Here is a 20,028-nt window from a genome sequence, read left to right on the forward strand (position 1 = left end):
CGTGATTTCATTTTTCAAGCGTCTCTGTAATCTTGATTATTTACATGCTGAAACAGCATCGTCACGATTGTGATTGTCAACCAGCACATGCCAATCCAACAATCTAAAGTTTTCTGAATAGAAAATGGAGAAGTTTAGCGTAGTAACACAAAGTCAAGTTAATGTGCGAGTCACGAGCTCTGCAAATTCATTTGGGACAGAGAAAAGATTCCCAAAAGACTTGACAATTGCAGATTTTAAGGTTTGTGATTGTTGTCATCGGGTCTAGAATATTCCTTGACGATTTTATGTTTAAGGACCCTTTATACACTATACACCCTAGAGGGTTCTGATAATCATACGGTCTAACAGCTAAGGTGATCTGCGTTAAATGAAACTCATACAGTACTGCATATTTTTTCTACTTCTCTGTTCAGCTGATGTTAATTTATGAATATTTCCTGATAGAATGTGTAGAGTACCTGAGCATTTACAGAGAGCCATATTGGTCTGTACTGCTTTCAATGCTTGTATACTACGTTCAGTTGTGATGTCACATTCTCTGCTGAGTGGTCTCTCCGTTTTCATGACATATCGATCACATACATTTACAATTGACATCGTCACCTGCATGGAGCAGTGGTTAGAATGTCTGCTCTAGGGTCGCAAATTACGGAGCTATCCTGACGTCGCAGGTTCGAATCCCACTGTGGGGCGTGAAGTCCGGTCCTTCGGATGAGACTGTATAAACTGCATGAATACACAGCAGGCGCTGACACGAAAAACTTCAAAAAGTTCCCTTGCTGCTCAGTGTCGTAAATGTCCAGTATAAGACAAAATTTGCAGCTCTTCAACAGCAAGTTGTGGTATCTCCATATGAGTGAAAAGTCCTCTAGAGGGACGTACAAAATATGAACAAAACTTATGAATAATAAGATTTTATAATGTCTTCTCCACAAGTTGACACAAGGTTGTGAGCTTTAAAGTTGTTGAAATTGGAAACCTCAGAAAACAATATCTAATTAACAGACCTGTTTACTCTTACGATTTCGCCGTATTTTGTATGGACTTTAGTCTAAAATATGTCTCACGTTTTGCCATTGTGAAAATACGGAAATCGGAAATACATTAGTTTGGAATTTAACAGTTAGTTTTCGCTATGATCTGTCTTAGTTTCACCCTTTTTATCACTAAACAAGACTGCTGGCTGCACCACTTTGCGCCACCTTGCTGCACTCGCTATTAATAATAGAGAAGATTTCAAACACATAAGTGATGTCAGGTTTCCAAAACGCTGTGGTACTATTAAATGACAAAGACCTTGTTGTTAAACCATGTTTTTGTAATCAGAAAAGCAGTTTTTTTCTTTTTATAATATATGCAAAATTGATGGAAAGTGAAATCTTACTGGCAAATGGCAAATCTCACAGAAAAATCTAATAAAAAATACTGAGAGATAACGATATGGGTAAACAGGTCTGAATTAATCAAACTCTCTCTTTGAAGAACAAATTTGTTGTGACCAATGTTAATTTAAAAGTTGTTGAAATTGGAAACCTCAGAAAACAATATCTAATAAATCAAACTCTGTCTTTGTAGAACAAATTGGAGCTGTTAACAGGGTCAACACCTGGTAACATGAAGCTGGAAGTTTATGATGCAGATAACAAGTTAGTGTGTAAATTAGACAATGATGATGCACTCCTAGGTTCTTATCCAATAGAAGATGGAATGAGAATACATGTAAGTTGCATACTTGCCAACCTCCAGCATGTAAAAATCTGGTCATGACCAGATTTGGAAAGTAAAAAATCTGGTCATAACGCGTAACGACATTCACGACATATTTACCATGATTAAATTTTATACATATATATACAAAGTATTTGAGTATTGAGAATTCTTTTATTGAAAAAGGATTTAATTTACTATGACAAAAAATTCATACATAATTTGATTTAAATTTACATGTTAAAAAAATGGAAATTGAAGGTTTCTTGTATTAGTATTGACCTGAAGTAAGTGTGCATTAAAGCCTTTTCAGTTTCTGCTAAATTTGAAAGAATACCAATTTCAGTTTTAAAGTTATTTTTCCTCTCTCTTAATTAATTAACTACTGCTATATGTTTTAAATGTGAAGTTAGGCCAACACTGTTATCGATCATTTTATTTTGTCTAGAATGAAAGTTTTTTTTCCGAGATTCCTTGATATGTAGGCTACATAAATATCGTTTCTCTTGGTAAGTTGGTTATATCAGAGACATGTGTTTAGTTCAACTTGTTCCTGTTGGCCCTGATAACGATTTAGTTCTATCGGAAGCCATTTTAATTGACTTCAAACATTGTTTTGTCAAAACAACACCCTGTTAATTGTTAACACCTGCACTGATAATTAATCCATCGGCATTGTTTACGTAGATCTAAGCTTGGGTTGTAACTGGAAGTTAAAAGTGCAACCTAATTTCGAACCAAATCCGGAACAAATCGGGAGATTTTCGGGTTGATCGGCAAAAATCGGGTGATAAGCATGACCCGCCGGGTCATAAAAAATAATCTGGTTACGGGTTGAAAAATCAGGTGTGACCCGACAAAATCGGGTGAGTTGGCAAGTATGGTAAGTTGATAAATATCTATGATCCTTCGAGTTCTTGTTCCTTCTGAAAAATTATCTGATCGGTATAGTATACCAATATACTCATGTAAGTAATTTCGAAGATATTTTTTAAAAGTCATCATTTTCCACAGTAAATCCACATATCAGATTCAATCCAGATGGATTGTGCATCCATCACCGAATTCAAAAAGTAACCTCTTCTTATTTATCTGTAAGGTTATAGATCCAACAATTAGAATAGGCGAGTTTGAAGACGTCTCCAAAGTGCAAAAGTATGAAATGTCTGAGGATGACTATGCCCAAAAAAGAGGTAAGTGCTCAAAGTAGCATTTCATTTTGTTAAATAAATTTCTTTGAAGAGTTGATTCCTGAAAGACTTTTCAGTCTGCAAAAAAGTCATCAAATACTTTTATTTTCAAGGATGTAAAGAAAATTTTTTTTTACTAGTTTAACAAGCTGAACAAGTTAAGGAAATTACTACCAGTAGTGAATGTAAGATTAGTATTTTTTTTTAATGATGTTGGCAAAGTTCATATAAGTATTCCTTTGAATTAGAATTAGAATACAGAATTGAGTTCGAATCATCAAATTGTTATACGTAGATGCAAAAAGTATCTGCTTACTTACCAAACTGCAGGATCTGACCTACATTTTCCTTTGTTTGATATTAGAACTATAAGCCCTATTTGGACCAAACTTGCATGGATGATGCATCTAGGGATGTACACTCATCCATGAGAAATTTGAACCACATTTAAGCATGCTTATATTAGGGATGTCAAAATATTAGTTTTCCGTAGTCGAACAATCGATTGCATTATTAACAGTTACGAATATTTGTTTACACTATACATATACATATTTTTCATTTTAGAAATGTGTATATATGTAAGGGGTTAAACACAACTTGTACTAAATATAAGAAAATATGATGTGAGATTTGCATTACTTAAACTGATAACATTCGTCGAGGTGAGCTTCGTAATCTTTGATTACCTATGTTTTGATAGCACAGTGTTTATGAATGCTTTTCAATTGAAAATTTGAAATAAAGTGGATAGACTGATTGATTAATGTTTTACACCGAATCGGCAATATTCAGCCATATATCGGCGATAAAAAGTAAATCACGTGGCCAGTTTTTAAAGTTTTGGGTTTCTTTGATGGCCCCCAATGAGCCTACTCTTTTTCGAAAATCAGGGAAACGATCTTTTGCGTGCCAAGGGGGTTGTAATCCTTGACATGGGTCACGGGGTACCATAAAATTGGAAAAGGGGAATTGTTAAATACTGTTTGTTCAATTAATGATTGCCTGGAGCTATCAAAATGTCATTTATGTAAGCTAATGTTCTTGTTTTAATAATTATCAAAGTTTAAAAACCTCACAGCTATGTAAAATATTGTGTGTTCCTAGCATTTGAAATTCCTAGAGTTTATAAATACAATTGGTACAAGTCAATTAAATAATTTTCATAGTCCAGTATAGCATTGCATAATTTACTACAATAACAAAAAAGTCAGTGATTGAAAAATAATTACTGTATTTTCCATATGTACAATGTGAAAAATTATTTAAATACTTTTACTGTGTTTGAGCTTTTATTCGTCTGAGGACATACACTATATAGTTTGAGGAAGGACGCTTTTCAATTTTGAGATGAGAATTTCATTATCACCTCCTTTTCTTGCATTTATGTAATATTGGAATGTCGTTTCATTGTTCGATCGTCGGTCCATTCGACTGATAGTCGAATAGTCAACTATTCATTGACATCCCTAGCTTATAGGCTAGCAATCATGCTTATAATGAAATTGACACTTACAGGGACTGAATTTCAAACTTTGCTTTTAATATATATTGTAGGTATAACAAATTACATTTATATAGAAGTAAAATCAGCCATTCCTGGCACTTTGCTATAAGTACATGTATGTTTTTCTGTATTTAACAGATTCTGTTCGAGCTTTTAAGGAAAGAAACAAATTAGGGAGATTCAAAGAGGTGGATCCAGAGGAGCAGAAGAGATTAGATGAGGAAAAGGAAAGGAAAGAGCAGGAAAACAAAGAGAAAGCCGAGAGCATGAAAACGGGGGACAGGTACAGGGGAACTCTGTCTAATAGGAAATGTCATAAAGCCTTTAAAAACCAATTCAGTCTTAGGACAATTGAAGTTAGACCAAAAGAAAAAAAAAAACATTGCATTTGATTTTTCAATGTTAATTAGTTGTCTTGTTCGTATATTGAATTTTAAGTTAAACTTGGATATCCAAGACTCTCTGATGGTACCTTTTTTCTGTTTAGATGTGAAGTAAGAGTCCCAAATCAACCTACAAGAAGGGGTACAGTCAAATATGTAGGTAAGTAAAAATAATTATTCATTAATGCCAGTGTTTTTCACACAGTTTCCAGTTTTTAAAATGACAACAGCTGTTTTGTTTCCCATAAAATTCATTAAAAATAGAAATATATTTTGGCCTCAAAGTCAGGGTCAATTCTGTTGATTTTATAAAGTCCCATTAAATTTTTTCAGATTGCGAAGTGAAAGGTGAAGGCCTATGTCATTGTATTTGAAACATCCCATCTTGATTAAGCAATGTGTATGAAGCCAAAAGATGATAGAAAGTGTAGCTTATTTTAACTTGTGACACATTTTTTAGTCATAAGTTACTTATCGTTACTTAAAGTAACCAATGATTATGCGTTATGAACATTTTTAACTGAAGTCTGTTTTTGCAGGTTTAACAGATTTCAAACCAGGATACTGGGTCGGCATTCATTATGATGAACCTGTGGGAAAAAATAATGGAAGGTAAGTCTTATACTTGTACAATTAAAACAGTGAAGGGAAGAAACAAGTGGTCCTACAATAAGTGTTATTTTCTCTGAAACTCTCAGAGACATTCTCAGAAAGTCTAGGAAACCTTTTTTTGGGAGTATTTGAAATATTGACTATGAGATGTGTAAAGGGATAATATTTGAGTTAGATGGCCAGATCCCTTTGATTCCTTCTTCAGTTTAGTAGGGTTTTTATGAGACAGAAGCAATAGGTAATATTGTGAGTACTTAGCAGATATCTAACTTACTACATGTACCGTTCTTTTGAGGGGGAGTCGAGACAGCTCTTAATCTCGCAAGATTTCTGGGGCACATGACATTGTTTACAGTAGTGACAATCAAATGATTCAAACAATTTTATGCAGAAAGAAAAATGCAATGCCAAGAATTCAACTCCAAATAGTAGATTGTCAAATAAGCAAAATTTAGAATATTTTATCAGCTTTAAAATGTGACAACTTTCAATGAATATTTTATTGGAAGAGTCTGCATAGTTAAAGATATGGTAAAAAATTTAACATTTTAGGATTAGCTCCTGTCAAAAATGATTGGGCTGGTTCAGCGATTGTATAGCAAGGTATTCCACCAGGATTTTTTACTTATCTGTCCTTATAAATTCTACAATGATCGATCTTGCATTGTATTCAATAGCACAGCCCCCCCCCCCCCCCCCCCCCCGAATCTTTGATTCAATAGCCCCATCCAACAGATGTTTTCTACCTCCATCGCGAAAGAGTTCCGCTAAGTTAAGTAATTGCGATATCAAGTATTAACTGATGCTAGTTGTAAAACAAAGCAAAGTCTAAATTTTCACTTTTCATTTCATATGATTGTGTTTAGGCCTAAGCCACATAATGTTTATAGAAATTTTTTTTTCTCTCTGTTCAAATTCAATGAATACAGTATCTTTTTGTCATAAATTTCCAAATTTAATAAAAACCTAACTTATAAATTGAGCCTTATTGAGGGTTAAATTAGAATATTTTTGGCAGTTTACTGTTAGTTGGAAGACAGAAAAAAGTTCATATTTACAAAAGTCCTTCCAAGGACCCAATATGATGTGCCATTATCTTCCATTATATATTATGTGTATTCTCCCAATTTACCTGACCTTTTTAGTGACTTTTACATGAATTAATTTTTTTTTCTTTAAAATTATCAAGGTTTAATTTTTACTTTTCAGTGTTGGAGGTAAGAAGTATTTTGAATGTCCTGATAAATACGGAGGGTTCGTTCGACCTGAACACGTGGAAGTAGGGGATTTCCCAGAGGAGGGTCTGGATTTCAGTGACGAGGATGAAATTTAGGAACTTTTAAAAAATTTCAAAAAATGTGTTCTAGAAGTGTATATGTTCAAGGTTGAAAGTGCTTCAAGTCAGCTGTAGTGGTTGTAAAATGAAAATATTACATTTAATTTTCTTGCAAGGTTTCAAAACATGAAACTTAGCTTGCTTGCATTGTACTTTTCCTGCACAAGTACATGTATTTACACGATATAAGAAAATATTTTGTTGATTTAATTGTAGATCTTTCTGTCATGCAAAAATTATTATTTGCTGATTTCATTACCCTTTTCATTCAAAACCAGATTTATAAATTTTTGTATTTTGTATGCTACTTATGCAAATGTTTATTTGTGACTCAGTGTGAACAAAAGAATAGAATTGTGAACAGTGGATATGCCATTACACATTGATACTGGACACATAATAAAGCTTATTATGACGAAAATTGTATGTATGTTCTAAAATTAATTAATTATGATAACAATATCAAACTTTTATCTGATAAATGCATGGTAAGCAATGTTAAGCATTGCAAAGGGAAAACAAGATGTGTTTGTGAAACATATGGCAGCTTATAGCAGAGTTAAAGTTTTGCAAATACTAGTCAAACTCCAAGGTCAAGGTCAAATTTGTTGGTATCCAAAGGAAGCCAAGGTCATGTCACAAGGAATACACCTGTGAAATATGACAGCCCCAGTATAGACTACTTACTGTTCCAAGGTTTAAGTTTCTTAAACATTGGGTCAAACACTAAGGTCAAGGCCAAAAGGTCAAAAAATATTTATACCCTTTGAAAGATCTTGTCACAATTAATACTTTTGTGACGTATGAAAGCCCTAGCACCAACTGCTAAAAAAATATAGCCAAGTTTGGAAATTTTTGGTGTAAAAGTGGGTAAACTCCAAGGTCAAGATCAGGAGGTCATATAAATTTAGTGGTATACTGTACCCTAAGAAAAGTCTTGTCACACAAGGAATACACCTGTGACCCCCCCCCCCCATTGAATTTTTTATTACGGGGGCATAAAAACAACTTGTTAAAGATTTACAATATCATTCTCATTCCCTTGGTTCACTAGTAAATTATAATAGCTCAGCAACTTGTTTAGTCTGCATATGGATAGTGACAAAATTGGTGACAGTACAGGAAAGGAAATTGATGGATTGAAAGTTTTTTTTTTATTGGGCACACAATTATTTATTTTCTTGATCCTTGATCATATTGACCATCTAAAAGTATTTTATTTGCTTTTTTTGGCAACATATAGCTTCATTTATCAGCTTATTTAGTAAAATTTTTTAATAAGTTTCTAGATTTGGATTTTTCATTATTAGCATTTTTATTATATATACTAAAGTGCCATTGGGCCTCTTGTTATGAAATGTGATACCCCCTTCCCCGTGTATAAATCGTTAATACCCGAAATGTTTAAAGAAAACCTTTTTTTGGAAAACACCTGTGAATAAAAATGCATGAAAAGATCGAAGACCCTGAATCACTTTTACATTCACACGATGCGTGTTCTTTGCATAAATGTTTTGTTTACTTGCTTGTTGAAACCACTTAGGGCAATGGTCAGTATTTGATACGAATTTTGAAATTCCGCCTCCAATACACAGCTATTAGATCAAAATCTGGAACACAAACCACACACAGGGCACTGAAACCCATAACCAGCAGAGCGATTCCTGCATCTCGAAAAGACAATCGATTTTATTGTGAAATCTCCTAACATATAAGTGTATATATATATATAAAGTTTTTGTGGTCAAGTTTGATAAGCAGGTCCCGCCTATACGTGTCCGGGATTTTACACATATACCTCGGAGCATTTACCCTCTAGAGGCTGATCACAGTGAAATCGCTGTGGGCTATTGATTTTTTTCAAAATGGAAAAAATGGAGAAAGAATTAGAAAAAGTAGATCCACGCGGTAAGTATGAATAAAATATTTTTAAGATTTATAAGACGGAAGCTCTTTCATGCCTTTCCCTTCTACTACTGCTACATTTTAAAGATTATTGTGATTACATGCAAGTTATCGAACTGTAATTATACAATGGTATATATGATAATATATAAAATATAACAACATACAATTATACCTTTGCAAGCACGAAATTATTTCAAAAATATTAAGCCACACCCGTTTTCTTTTTTCATCGATTCATATAGGTCTATATTTTCTTGTGTAAACATATTCGAGATTTCTTGGTTTAAGCTTTCGATTGCGATAACGTTGATCAATGTAGGTCATTATGTCAGCAGGCCGTGGCCTGTCCAGTTGTATAAAAAAAAATTTCGGCGGGGGTGGTTTCAACAAATATTTTGACATGAAATGTAGGTGGGGTCAGTAGTTAGTTTAAGAGGTGCGCACTTGGTACCTTAAATTCACCCCTGTTTATGCTAATTTTCACGACTGTATACCCATACGATTATAATTTTTCTCAGTTTGAATTATTTATTTATAACGTACACCATCAAACATGAAATATTAATTTGTAAAGAAATAACTGGAATGAATCTATAAGATCTGTTTTTCCAGTTAGTCATGAAAAAAGGATGATAAGTAATAAAGTCAACGCAATCAAATTGATATATTTTTAACGAATTTAATTCCTTTAATTTCATTTAATAATTTTATTTATTATAAATAAGAGAAGTATAGGCCTGGAAAATTGAATTTTAAAGTACCAACTATAAATGATAGCGATCAGTTTGAGAAAAATAATGGTATTTAGTCATATACCCTCTTAATCTTTTGTAAAACTTAAAATTATATATACATGTAACGTACATGTATACAGAAAGAAAGAAAACAACAAAAATATTAAAAAATTCGTGCATTGCTATTACCCCCCCCCCCCCCCTGAAAAAAAATGCCAGGATTAATATTTGTAATTGACATAAAATATATTACAAGGTATATATATATATATATATATATATATATATATATATATATATATATATATATATATATATATATATATATATATTTCAATTAGGTGTATATATATATAGAAAATTATTATGATACAATAAATTTGATTTATTTATGTCATTTTTTAATCCAGAAAGAGAGAGCTGCCTGTCATACATTAAAATGATGTCTGCGGTTGTTCTATTTCTCGGAGTGTGTAGTATTGGAGTCGGTATCGCCGTGCTGGTCCTTCTTGATGGCGCCAAGTACCCTATAACAACGGGAACAGGGATCTGGATGGCAGCCAATGTAAGTGTTTGCAATGGGGACAGTCATAGTTTTCCCCCTCTCACTTCAAATCAATTGGCTAATGTCGATCATCACAACTATAGGTACACGTGACGAACGTGATTCCACACCAGAACGATTTAGACCCCCATAACTTTTCAACCTTTTTGCACATAAATTATCTTTGAATGACATAATTAGTATATACTCCATACCAAAAATTCGAAAAATTGAATATAGTCTACTAAAACATGAAGTTTTATTTAATTTGTATATATAATAGAGTGGTATATACAAAAGAAATGATAGTTTTATATAATTTTCAAATTGATGGTAATTTAAACTTGTAGATTATATCATAAATACCAGTGTAATTCTTAGATAATTTATGAGAAGAATGTCTTTTCAAAAGATCCGGGGTCTATATTTAAACGGGGGTGGGGGGTTCTCCTTTCCTCAAACATTTGTAAGAAATCCCATTTTTTTCCTTCGTTGTAGATGGAAACGTATATAATATATACATACAAAATATTAAGACATATAAAAAACAACGCGAGGGAATACACTCACTAGATCAATTTCCGCTGATCATGTAACTTTTAAAATATGTTTTTCAGCATATAGCCTTTGGGTGTGTGGGCATTGCTGCTGCCATGACATCAAGTGAGATTGCACAGATGAAATTGGTAAAGTTTATCAATTTTTTAATATTTACCCCATCCCTAATTTAGAATTATCTTTATTTCCAGAAGTGTGATATTTCATTATTGTTCAAAATCGTGTGCAGACTCATGTCCCTTTATTATTTTGGTATTTTTTTTATGAAGATTTAAAAAAAAAAAAAGATCTATCCATGATAAGGATTGTTTGTTTGTTTTGTAATCAATACAATACGGGCCCCTTTTTTTCATGCCAATAAATAAACTGATTTCTTATGATAAAAGATTTCATCAAAAATATGATAAAAGATTTCATCAAAAATATCAGAATATACTCTATAGCACATTGTAGCACATGTCTCAAAATACCATTCTGTACGAAAAATTGTTTTTATGCATGTATACATCTAAGTGCTTCTTCAGTAAACATGGTACCCGGAAATATGTAAATACCCCGGTATTATGATAAATAATTTTTAAAATTGTTCATTAAAAACTGATTCCTCTCTCAAGTATTTTGTAATGCTGGATTTTCTTATTGAAAATATGCCTATCCCCTGTTTAGTCTTCAATATTAACATCTGTTGAAATTCACATCGGTTCTTATTTTGCCTCTTTAATAGTAGACCTATTTTGTATTCTTATGGAGCAAAATTTAATTATTAAAACAATTCTAAATGGAAAGAAATCCCTTGCATTGTGAAACGTCCCTCTGTTCGACATTTAGATGTATAGACGATTCTTAAATTGATAAACTATATTCATTTTGATTCTTACATTAATTTGATGTCTCGCTTAAATGAAAATAAAAGACATGACAGTTTCACAATTCTAGTTTATAGTTATTTTTATAAGAAATAGGCATTGGTGGATGACTAACAGCTAATAAGTATTCTTCATTATTAACTTGCTGACTTCAATAATTATTTTACCCTCAAAGAAGCAATTAGCCATTGGCATGAAACTATGGTTTTATGATTCGATTCGCAAAAATGCATGTTCTGCATAGAATCAAATCGAAATAGGCTGCTGACAAATACTTTGATGTTACAGGGGTATCGAAATTTTTGTTTGAAGTCAATATTTCGCAAATTTTGTGCTCCTCACAATGACCTTGTCTGCATATTAAATAAATCCTTTATGAGGTCAAATGTTGACGGACGTGTTGAATGCAAAATTGTCATATTATTTAGCCATGTTTTAATGTGTTGACATATAAGGGATGCATAGAACGTAGAACTTACTCTCTCGTGTCCATCTACTGAGAGATATTAACTCATATTTATAAACATCGCCAGTGGTTATATCGCTACATAGAGGAAAGTTGGTGTTAAAAAAAAGTTAAAATCGTCACGTTTACTTGTTTTTAAAAAAAGTTAGTAAGTATCCCATCAGTGTCCTCTCTAGTAAAACATCTAATATGAAAAAGACTGACAGTCTCCATGCATCTTCGTTAGACAAGGGTTTCTGATACGCTACTCTCTCCTCAGCCTTCATTTGTAGTATGTGCTGTATCTAAATCAACGTATGAATATAAATGTAAATACTAGGAACATATATTTTTGTTTTCAGCTGAATGGTCACTACGTTGTGAGTATTCTTCTCATGACACAGGGCTACCCTTTGTCCACCTCCATACAGGGACTGGTAGTGTGCGCTAATGGCGACGAAAAATGTGGAGGAAACGTCGATGCGCAGACAGCTCTCCATGCTGTACAAGTCGCGATACTGGCGCTGTCCTATTTCATAGGGGTGGCTTCAATGATCTTACACATAAGAAAGAGGAAAGTCCTGCATCCAGAATGGAAATACAGGAGAGGGTGTTGCGGGGGGTCTTCATGTGATTGAGAAGGGAAATTTACATTGAGTCGAGTAAATTTCATAACTGTAATCGGTTATCTATAGTGTACACTCAGGGACGATTTACAACACGTTTATTTTCATTTTCTTTCCTTCTGAAAGGAAGGATATCATTCTCATCTTTGTATATATAATCGTTTGTGAAGAGGCTGATTCTTTGATGATGAAATTAATCCAAAAAATAAAAAGCGCATATGACAGATTAGAAACATCATGTGAAAAAGAGAATCCATTCATGAATGTTTTATAGTGGACCAATGTTATGGAGCCTGTGCCATGAAACTGCTGTAGGCCTATATATTTTTTCTTCTTCTGTCTTTGTCCTGTGCGTGAGTCAGGAAAAAAAACAACTTCTGCAATTGTACTAAAACTTTCGAAAGTTTTGACCCCCATTTTTTTTAGATATTGTAATTCCCTAACAGATGTAACAGACTTTTAAACCTTTTGAATTCACTTTGTGTAAAATATATTTTTGTGTTAAATATGCTGTTTAACCAGACCTCAATTTCAATGTTTGCATTGTGTAAATAAAAAGTTTACTTTCGTCTAAATTTTAATTTAAGCCACCATAGAGCTTTTCGTATTTTATCCTCCCATTTGCAAAGCACAAACACTTGACATCGTATTTACATTGCATTCCATACTTATTCCATTTTGCAACAACGTTAAATATTCATGATTTTGTGAATCAAATTTGTGTTTTCCAATCCTTTTATAAACAAACGTTTTTCTTAAAATATCATATATAAGCAATCAAATGTATTTCAAAATTTCTAAGGGATATAGACGATACTTTTCACTTTAATAGGGATTTTTTTTTCTTTTGAATTATTGTGTTGTAAGGAACATGTGCATGTATCAAGTCATATGAACTTTTAAAAAATGAAATATACTAGTAATACATTTACATGAATATTGAAATAAATTATTTGAAACAGTTGTAAAATAGACTTGTTTTATCTGGAGTATAAGTCTGGTGCATAAAATTTATGATAGATATTTTCTTTACTTTTTAAGATTCAAAGATTTAGATCAATTAAGAATTAAAGATATTATTCATACGATTGACTTTTTATTATAGAATAGTAAGTTTCAAGTATTGTTTGAATTTCTAAAGGATTTTGCAATAAATCCGAAATGCTAAACGTCATCATTTTGTCGCTCTTCATATTAAATCACTAAACCATTCTTGTGGTTGTAAATTAATAAAAAGAGAAGTACAGTAATAATAAGTTAAACAGACTTATGACCAATAGTACCTTATTCTCTTTAGGAAGAAGAAGACTTTCTCCTAAACGTAGGCGAAAGTCTGTCCACTTCTCTAAAAAGAATCTTGGACCAGTTCTGCAGCTACCTTGGACCTCGCAGCTCTTATAAAACCTTACTTTTATCGAGCATTCTGTTTTTATCAAAATTTATGTATTTACTTAATTATCATATCACAATTTTAAAAAGAGATTTTAATGGTTTGTTGTCAGTAAAAATATATTGTCCTTGTTTAATGCTTTTCTTTCTGACATCTATTGAGCTGACCTCCCGGGAAAACCAGGTCAATATCGAGGACACGACGCGTATGTATAGCAGACGATTTCAACAAACTGAAGATTTTGAAATACCCGACATAGTTATGTATATATAAGGACGCACTCGGTGCATTTCTTAATTAAACTTAGTATTAAATAGCTGTTAACGGAGTTTAGTTCCTGCAGTATAACCTGTTGTTGATTGTGAAATCGACTGAATTTATAGAAAATGGAAAAACTACCAGAAAAAGTAGATCCACAAGGTAAGAGATATACATTTAAAATACAATCATATTTATTTATTCATGAATTCTAAGCGAATGTTACAAACGCTAAGTTTTGACCATGATAAATTCCAGAAAAAAAATCAGAAAAATAACAGCTTGACAAAACCATTTGATGCCACAGAACAACTCTTTCGTTCATTTTGAATCACGCTCAGGATTACTTATAAGCATACTCAAATTTAGATACTAATTATATTTCAAATCCGATCTTTCTTCTAATTATTATTGTTGGCAAACCGTACAACAAGCAGTCAAATTTAATAATTTTATCAACAGCTTATTTCACAGTATTTTTTTTTATCATGCTTAAAGCCAATATTTGAATCTATAAGATTGAGCTGGTATTTGATAAGTATATATGCTAGTTATGAATATGATATGTACTGTTATGTTATTTGATTTTGATATGTAACGTCCAGGGACAATTAAACAAGAGATATATGACAATGAAAATTTGATATATCAAATGTTTGATATATGAATGGAGGACGATACGCATATCGATACATATGAAGAAATATCGAAATATCGCCCATCAAAATCTGACTTCTATTTGTCTTTGTTTATTTAACATTTGGGGTTTAATATATACAATAAATAAGTTAAATATAAATATAGATATGAAATAAATAATAATTAACACCATTTGAGTAAAATATTTTTGTTTTACATATATAATAAACAACTATTTTGAATAAATTATTCTTATTTGCAAAGAAATAATTTGTTTATTTAGAGAGAGAATGCAAAAAATCCTCTCCAGATATTTTATAAGCAATTAAACATATCGTGATACATATCTGTATCGGTGTTTGGTTTGCTCAAATATCATGATACACATATACAGATACAGTTAAAAAGTTGATCACATTATATAGCTTGCCTAATATAAATAGTTTTCAAGAATTTTTTTTTGTTTTATAATTTCCTAACACGGTGACGATTGATATTCACAAAGAAATATGACAATGAAAATTTGTTTACTGTTATGATCAACTGTTTGTCAAATCCTTTCTTTCCAAGTTTATGGTGGTTATGGATATATTCATTTCATTTAAATCGAGCTTAATTAACAATCATGCATAAAGGTAATGTAAAAAATTCTACCAGGGTATATCTTGGACATTTTTGATATCAAAAAGTCTGTTTCATATTTAAGACAAAAATAATTGATTTTAGATCAATCAACATTTCGTAACCGTTTCTAACCATCTAATAATATGTCAACTTACATTTCAGCCCATAGCGTTTGGAATACTAGGAATTGCTGCTGCTATGTCAACAAATGAAAACACACAAAATAAATTGGTAAGATTTTTCGCCTTTAATTCCTGTCACTTTCTCTTAAGACTCTCCCTAAAACTTCATGTGGTAGTTTAAAAATAACCAAAAATCAAATTCATTATAACAGGGGTAATTTCTCTTTGAAAACCGCCACTTTAGATGCATAGACAGCACATTTCATGATGTGAAAGTTTATTTTCAAAAATCCACACTTTCCCCCAACATGTTATATAATGTCTTGCTGTAATCCTTATATAGCTAATAACATCTGTTAACCTTGTAGAATATGTTTGTTTTAAATCATATTTTCAAGATGATTCAATAAATTGTTTAATTTTTATTTTAGAGAGAGAACGTGCCATGTCTTACGTCAAAATCCTCTCCATGATAGGCCTTTCTCTTGGAACCTGTAGCTTAGGAATTGGTATTGCTGTGCTGGCATTACTGGACGGCGCTACTTACCCTGTTGCATCAGGAACCGGTGTTTGGTTTGCAGCCAATGTGTATGGATTTAAATATAAATACATAATATACAGTGTACAGTTAAAAATATGAAATATATTGGATCACATTATATAGCTATCCTAATATAAATAGTTTTCAAGAAAATTTATTGTTTTATAATTAAGCTTGAAAATTACCCGAGATTTGAGAAAACATGTTGATATTCACCAAAAAAAAAGAACAGTTTTAAAACCTTTCTTCGGTTCATTTATATGTTTGAGGTAAAAATTTTTGTATTCGTTTTTTTGTTGTTGTTGTTTTTTTTTTTTAGAAACTACTTTTCTTTCCAAGTTTATTTACACTTATACGCGATATATTCATTTCATTTGACGAAACAGACTTAATTAATAATCATGCATATTTAAGGTATATATCAATGGATTCTACCAGGTATATCTAGTCAGAAGAAACAACATTTTTAGAGATATCAAAAAGTATTTACAATATCAAAAATAAGACAAAAATAATTAATATCACATAAACCTCTAAAATCAACATTTCGTAACCGTTTCTAACCATCTAATAATATGTCAACTTACATTTCAGCCCATAGCGTTTGGAATACTAGGAATTGCTGCTGCTTTGTCAACAAATGAAAACACACAAAATAAACTGGTAAGATTTATCGCCTTTAATTCCTGCCACTTTCTCTTAAGACTCTCGAGTCTAAAGCATACATGTACTTTTAGTTTAAAAATAACTTAAAAGGAGACGTTGATAAACAATTGTTTGAAAGTTTGTTTTAAGGGAAATTCAGCAGGGGTATCTGGAGAAAAAAAATTAATAATACGGAAATTTAATACAAGATATATAGTCATGTATACAAATATCATAAGCAATAAAATAAGACGAGAGTACAACCATTCTTTAACACTGTTTAATAAGACTGGGATTATGTAACAATGCCAAAGCTGCACAAATAGCGAGCTAATAGCGGTAAACCCATATCTCTACTGAAATAAGTAAATCAACAACTGTCTTATTTTTGAATTAAAAAGAATTTGAGAGAAACATTTGAAAAAATTTGTCAAGTTCATTAGCCTATAATAGCACTTATAATAGACCATTGATCTTTTTAAACATCCTTTACAAGATGCAAATTTAGCTAGATATATCATTGACTCTTATTTGTACACGTTTTTGCTACTATTTTGCATGACAAATACTATGTGTGTTTTTTTAAGGAGAAGAACTAGTAAGTTGTTAGAACTTGTTTCTTATCCTTTTGCTTGTCAATAAAATATGTTCAAAACAAAACAGGATGTATCTTACAGTCTACATTCTCCTGAGTGTAAATTTCTTAACAAACCAGAATGAATAATAATGAAAAGACATTCTTCCGGTTGATATGGCCATCTATAGTGAGAAAATCATTACAATTTTAACTTATAATTTCTTGCACTTCTCTTCTATTAAGGGAGAACTGAATGTTCCATTTGAGTTTGTATGCTTACAGTCTTATTGTCAAAACTGTCAAAATACTCTTAAACTTGGAAAAGACATGTAAAGGTATCAAATATGTTAGATGAAAACGAATTTAATTCTATTTCAGTTGACCGGACATTACGTCACGAGTATTATCCTGATGACGCAAGGTTACGCCTTCGCTAGTGCTATACAGGGTTTGGTTGAATGCAGCACAGGCAGTGAAAAATGTGGATCAAACGCTGATGCTAAGGCTGCCCTCAAGGGGGTTTTGGTCGGAGTTATCTTTTTCATTTACATAATAGGCATCATTTCTTTGGGTATCCATTCTAAAAAGAAACATGTTCTGCACCCCGATTGGAAGAAAGGGGGAGGATGCTGTGGCAGCTCATGTGATTAAATACCCAGAAAGTTTTTCAGCACTTAATATCGATGAATTATGTTTGCTATAGTTACCCATCACCATGGCACCAAGGCAGATAGATATTCCAGAATTAAGTATTCAGTGGCATGGATTTCGTAGAGAAACGAGAAAAACCTTAAATTAATACACTCTTATATGATATGGGCATTTATGCTTACATGAAAAAGTACAGTATCTATACATAGTTACCATTGTTTTTCCACATTTACAAGAGAGAAGACGGATGAAGGTATTAAACTGAGGGAATGTGTAATATTGAATGAATATGGCCAACCATTTTTTCCATTCAATGTCAGGGTGAACTTTACCAACTTCTTATTTTCAAATTCTCAACTACCTCGATGGCAATTGAAATAAATATCTTTAGATTTGAAGTGGTGTTTTCCTATTTAATATGCTCCTAACCGTGAAATCTGCTCGGTATAAAATCTCCAGAAACATCAACAGATTTGTTGTTACAAGAAAAAGGTGCTTATTGAAAAAAAAAACATAACGTTGTCTGCCATCGCAATTCAATGTAGTTTACAATATTTTCCTTTTCTGAGAAGAAAAACTCGTCCACTTATCCACTTCAATTTGTTCAACATAAAAATCCACAATCCATCAACGGTACGTGTTTCTTGCTGCATGGATATCACAGTTCCTTGACACAATTGTCTATAAATTATTCTGTTAACTTATTAGGAATTTGTCTTATATCTCAATCTTGTTCTCATAAAACAAAACATTTGAGATTTGTTTTTATTGTTAAATGTATATTCCTTTATTTGTTGTTTTGAATTATTGTCATTAAAATTTGTTAACAAACATATACCGAGTTTGCATTGTATGTGTTAATGAAACTTGGATTTGTTTTTCTTAGAAAAGCAACATTGCTCATTTAAACTAAAAGCCACGATGATCACCAGAAGAGTTAGAGAAGAATTTTTATTCAAGAATCCATCTTCAAATTTTTACGTTATCGCAGTATATGTTGGCACGAAAAAGATCCCCCACTGCTAAATGGCCAAGAGCGCCGAGTATAGGACAAAATTTTTAGCTTTCCACCGGCAAGTGGTGGCGTCTCCAAATGAGTGAATAATACTCGAGAAAGACGTTAAACAACATGCAATCAATCAATTTTTACATCTGGAAAATCCATGGTCCTTGTTTGACTAGCATTTACATTATAGTCTTGATTTGGAAAAAAAAAATGAATGTACAACTCTGAGCAAGCTCTTGAAAAGCGAATAAACATCATGAGCAGGTGATTAGTGTAACATTGCTACATAAGTAAGGTAAGTTGAAAAATCTGATCGAAGTCGTCTCCTTCGTCATACAATTTAGCCTTAATTAATTGTTCGTTATCGTCAATAATCATGAAAACATCCGGACAGGAAACAAATACTAGTACGTATTATTGAAGATTATTCTGAAAATGAGTGCCATTTCAATTCTTTTTTCCCCCTTAAACTCCAATATGCCAACAAAGGAATATTCTTAATCACAAAAGGGTCCAGTCTTGTATTCCACCGTATTTCAAGTTGAAGACTACACCATGTATTTCCTAGAAATATACATCGACTATTGCTTCCAAACTTTTCAATTACAAAAATAAATTTACATGGCCTGGATATCGAATATCTGAAACACAGTCCTCCTTCCTGTTCAGGTTCTTCACCCTAAAACTATAGTCCTGCTGGACACGTTCTTACTGGTGAGGTAAATATAGTAAATAAATAATGAGGACCTTAAATCATTAATTTTAAAAGGGCCAAAATTTAGGGAACGCAGATCTTTTAACTGGCGTCATAATTTCACAAATATAATGGATTCTGTTAAAGATTACGCCAGGCGATGGACAAAAACATGAAAAAAGAGACATTCACACGTTATCAGAATGAATAAAATGTATCACATGCATGTTAAGATTTCGCATTAAGCAATTGAGGAGCAAAATGAAAACCAACTATCCTTATGTGTTCAGTAATTCAGAAGTGCAAAAAGAAATGTGTACTGGTCCCTGCTGACAAAGCAGGTAGCAACATTGTCTCATTACTTGATTTGTATTTTAGAGGAACTTGGATTTAATTCTACTATTGGTAACTTAAACCCATAGCTCCCTTTCTAAGGAGGAGATTCTTCAAAATCCTGTCAGT

General features: G+C 32.2%; 3 protein-coding genes across 3 annotated transcripts; all 3 read left to right on the forward strand.

Moving 5' to 3' along the window:
* The first annotated feature begins 32 nt into the window (after window positions 1-32).
* Window positions 33-7,197, forward strand: LOC134241336 (tubulin-folding cofactor B-like). Its single transcript, XM_062723404.1, has 7 exons — window positions 33-241; window positions 1,579-1,722; window positions 2,810-2,903; window positions 4,546-4,690; window positions 4,895-4,950; window positions 5,330-5,402; window positions 6,612-7,197. Exons 1-7 carry the CDS (start codon window positions 125-127, stop codon window positions 6,733-6,735), a joined length of 753 nt encoding a protein of 250 aa, XP_062579388.1. The 5' UTR covers window positions 33-124; the 3' UTR covers window positions 6,736-7,197.
* A 1,408-nt stretch (window positions 7,198-8,605) lies between these two features.
* LOC134241361 (uncharacterized) lies at window positions 8,606-12,431 on the forward strand. The gene is made up of 4 exons (XM_062723431.1): window positions 8,606-8,646; window positions 9,791-9,945; window positions 10,542-10,610; window positions 12,156-12,431. Exons 1-4 carry the CDS (start codon window positions 8,613-8,615, stop codon window positions 12,429-12,431), a joined length of 534 nt encoding a protein of 177 aa, XP_062579415.1. The 5' UTR covers window positions 8,606-8,612.
* Window positions 12,432-14,032: 1,601 nt separating this feature from the next.
* LOC134241338 (uncharacterized) lies at window positions 14,033-18,656 on the forward strand. Its single transcript, XM_062723406.1, has 4 exons — window positions 14,033-14,229; window positions 15,884-16,038; window positions 16,588-16,656; window positions 17,594-18,656. The coding sequence occupies exons 1-4, from the start codon at window positions 14,196-14,198 to the stop codon at window positions 17,864-17,866; spliced, it is 531 nt and encodes a 176-aa protein (XP_062579390.1). The 5' UTR covers window positions 14,033-14,195; the 3' UTR covers window positions 17,867-18,656.
* Window positions 18,657-20,028: the final 1,372 nt, after the last annotated feature.

The sequence above is a fragment of the Saccostrea cucullata genome, unplaced genomic scaffold (genome assembly GCF_032062105.1).
Source record: "Saccostrea cucullata isolate Sc308-1 unplaced genomic scaffold, CSIRO_AGI_Scuc_v1 ctg206, whole genome shotgun sequence".
Classification (NCBI taxonomy): domain Eukaryota; kingdom Metazoa; phylum Mollusca; class Bivalvia; order Ostreida; family Ostreidae; genus Saccostrea; species Saccostrea cuccullata.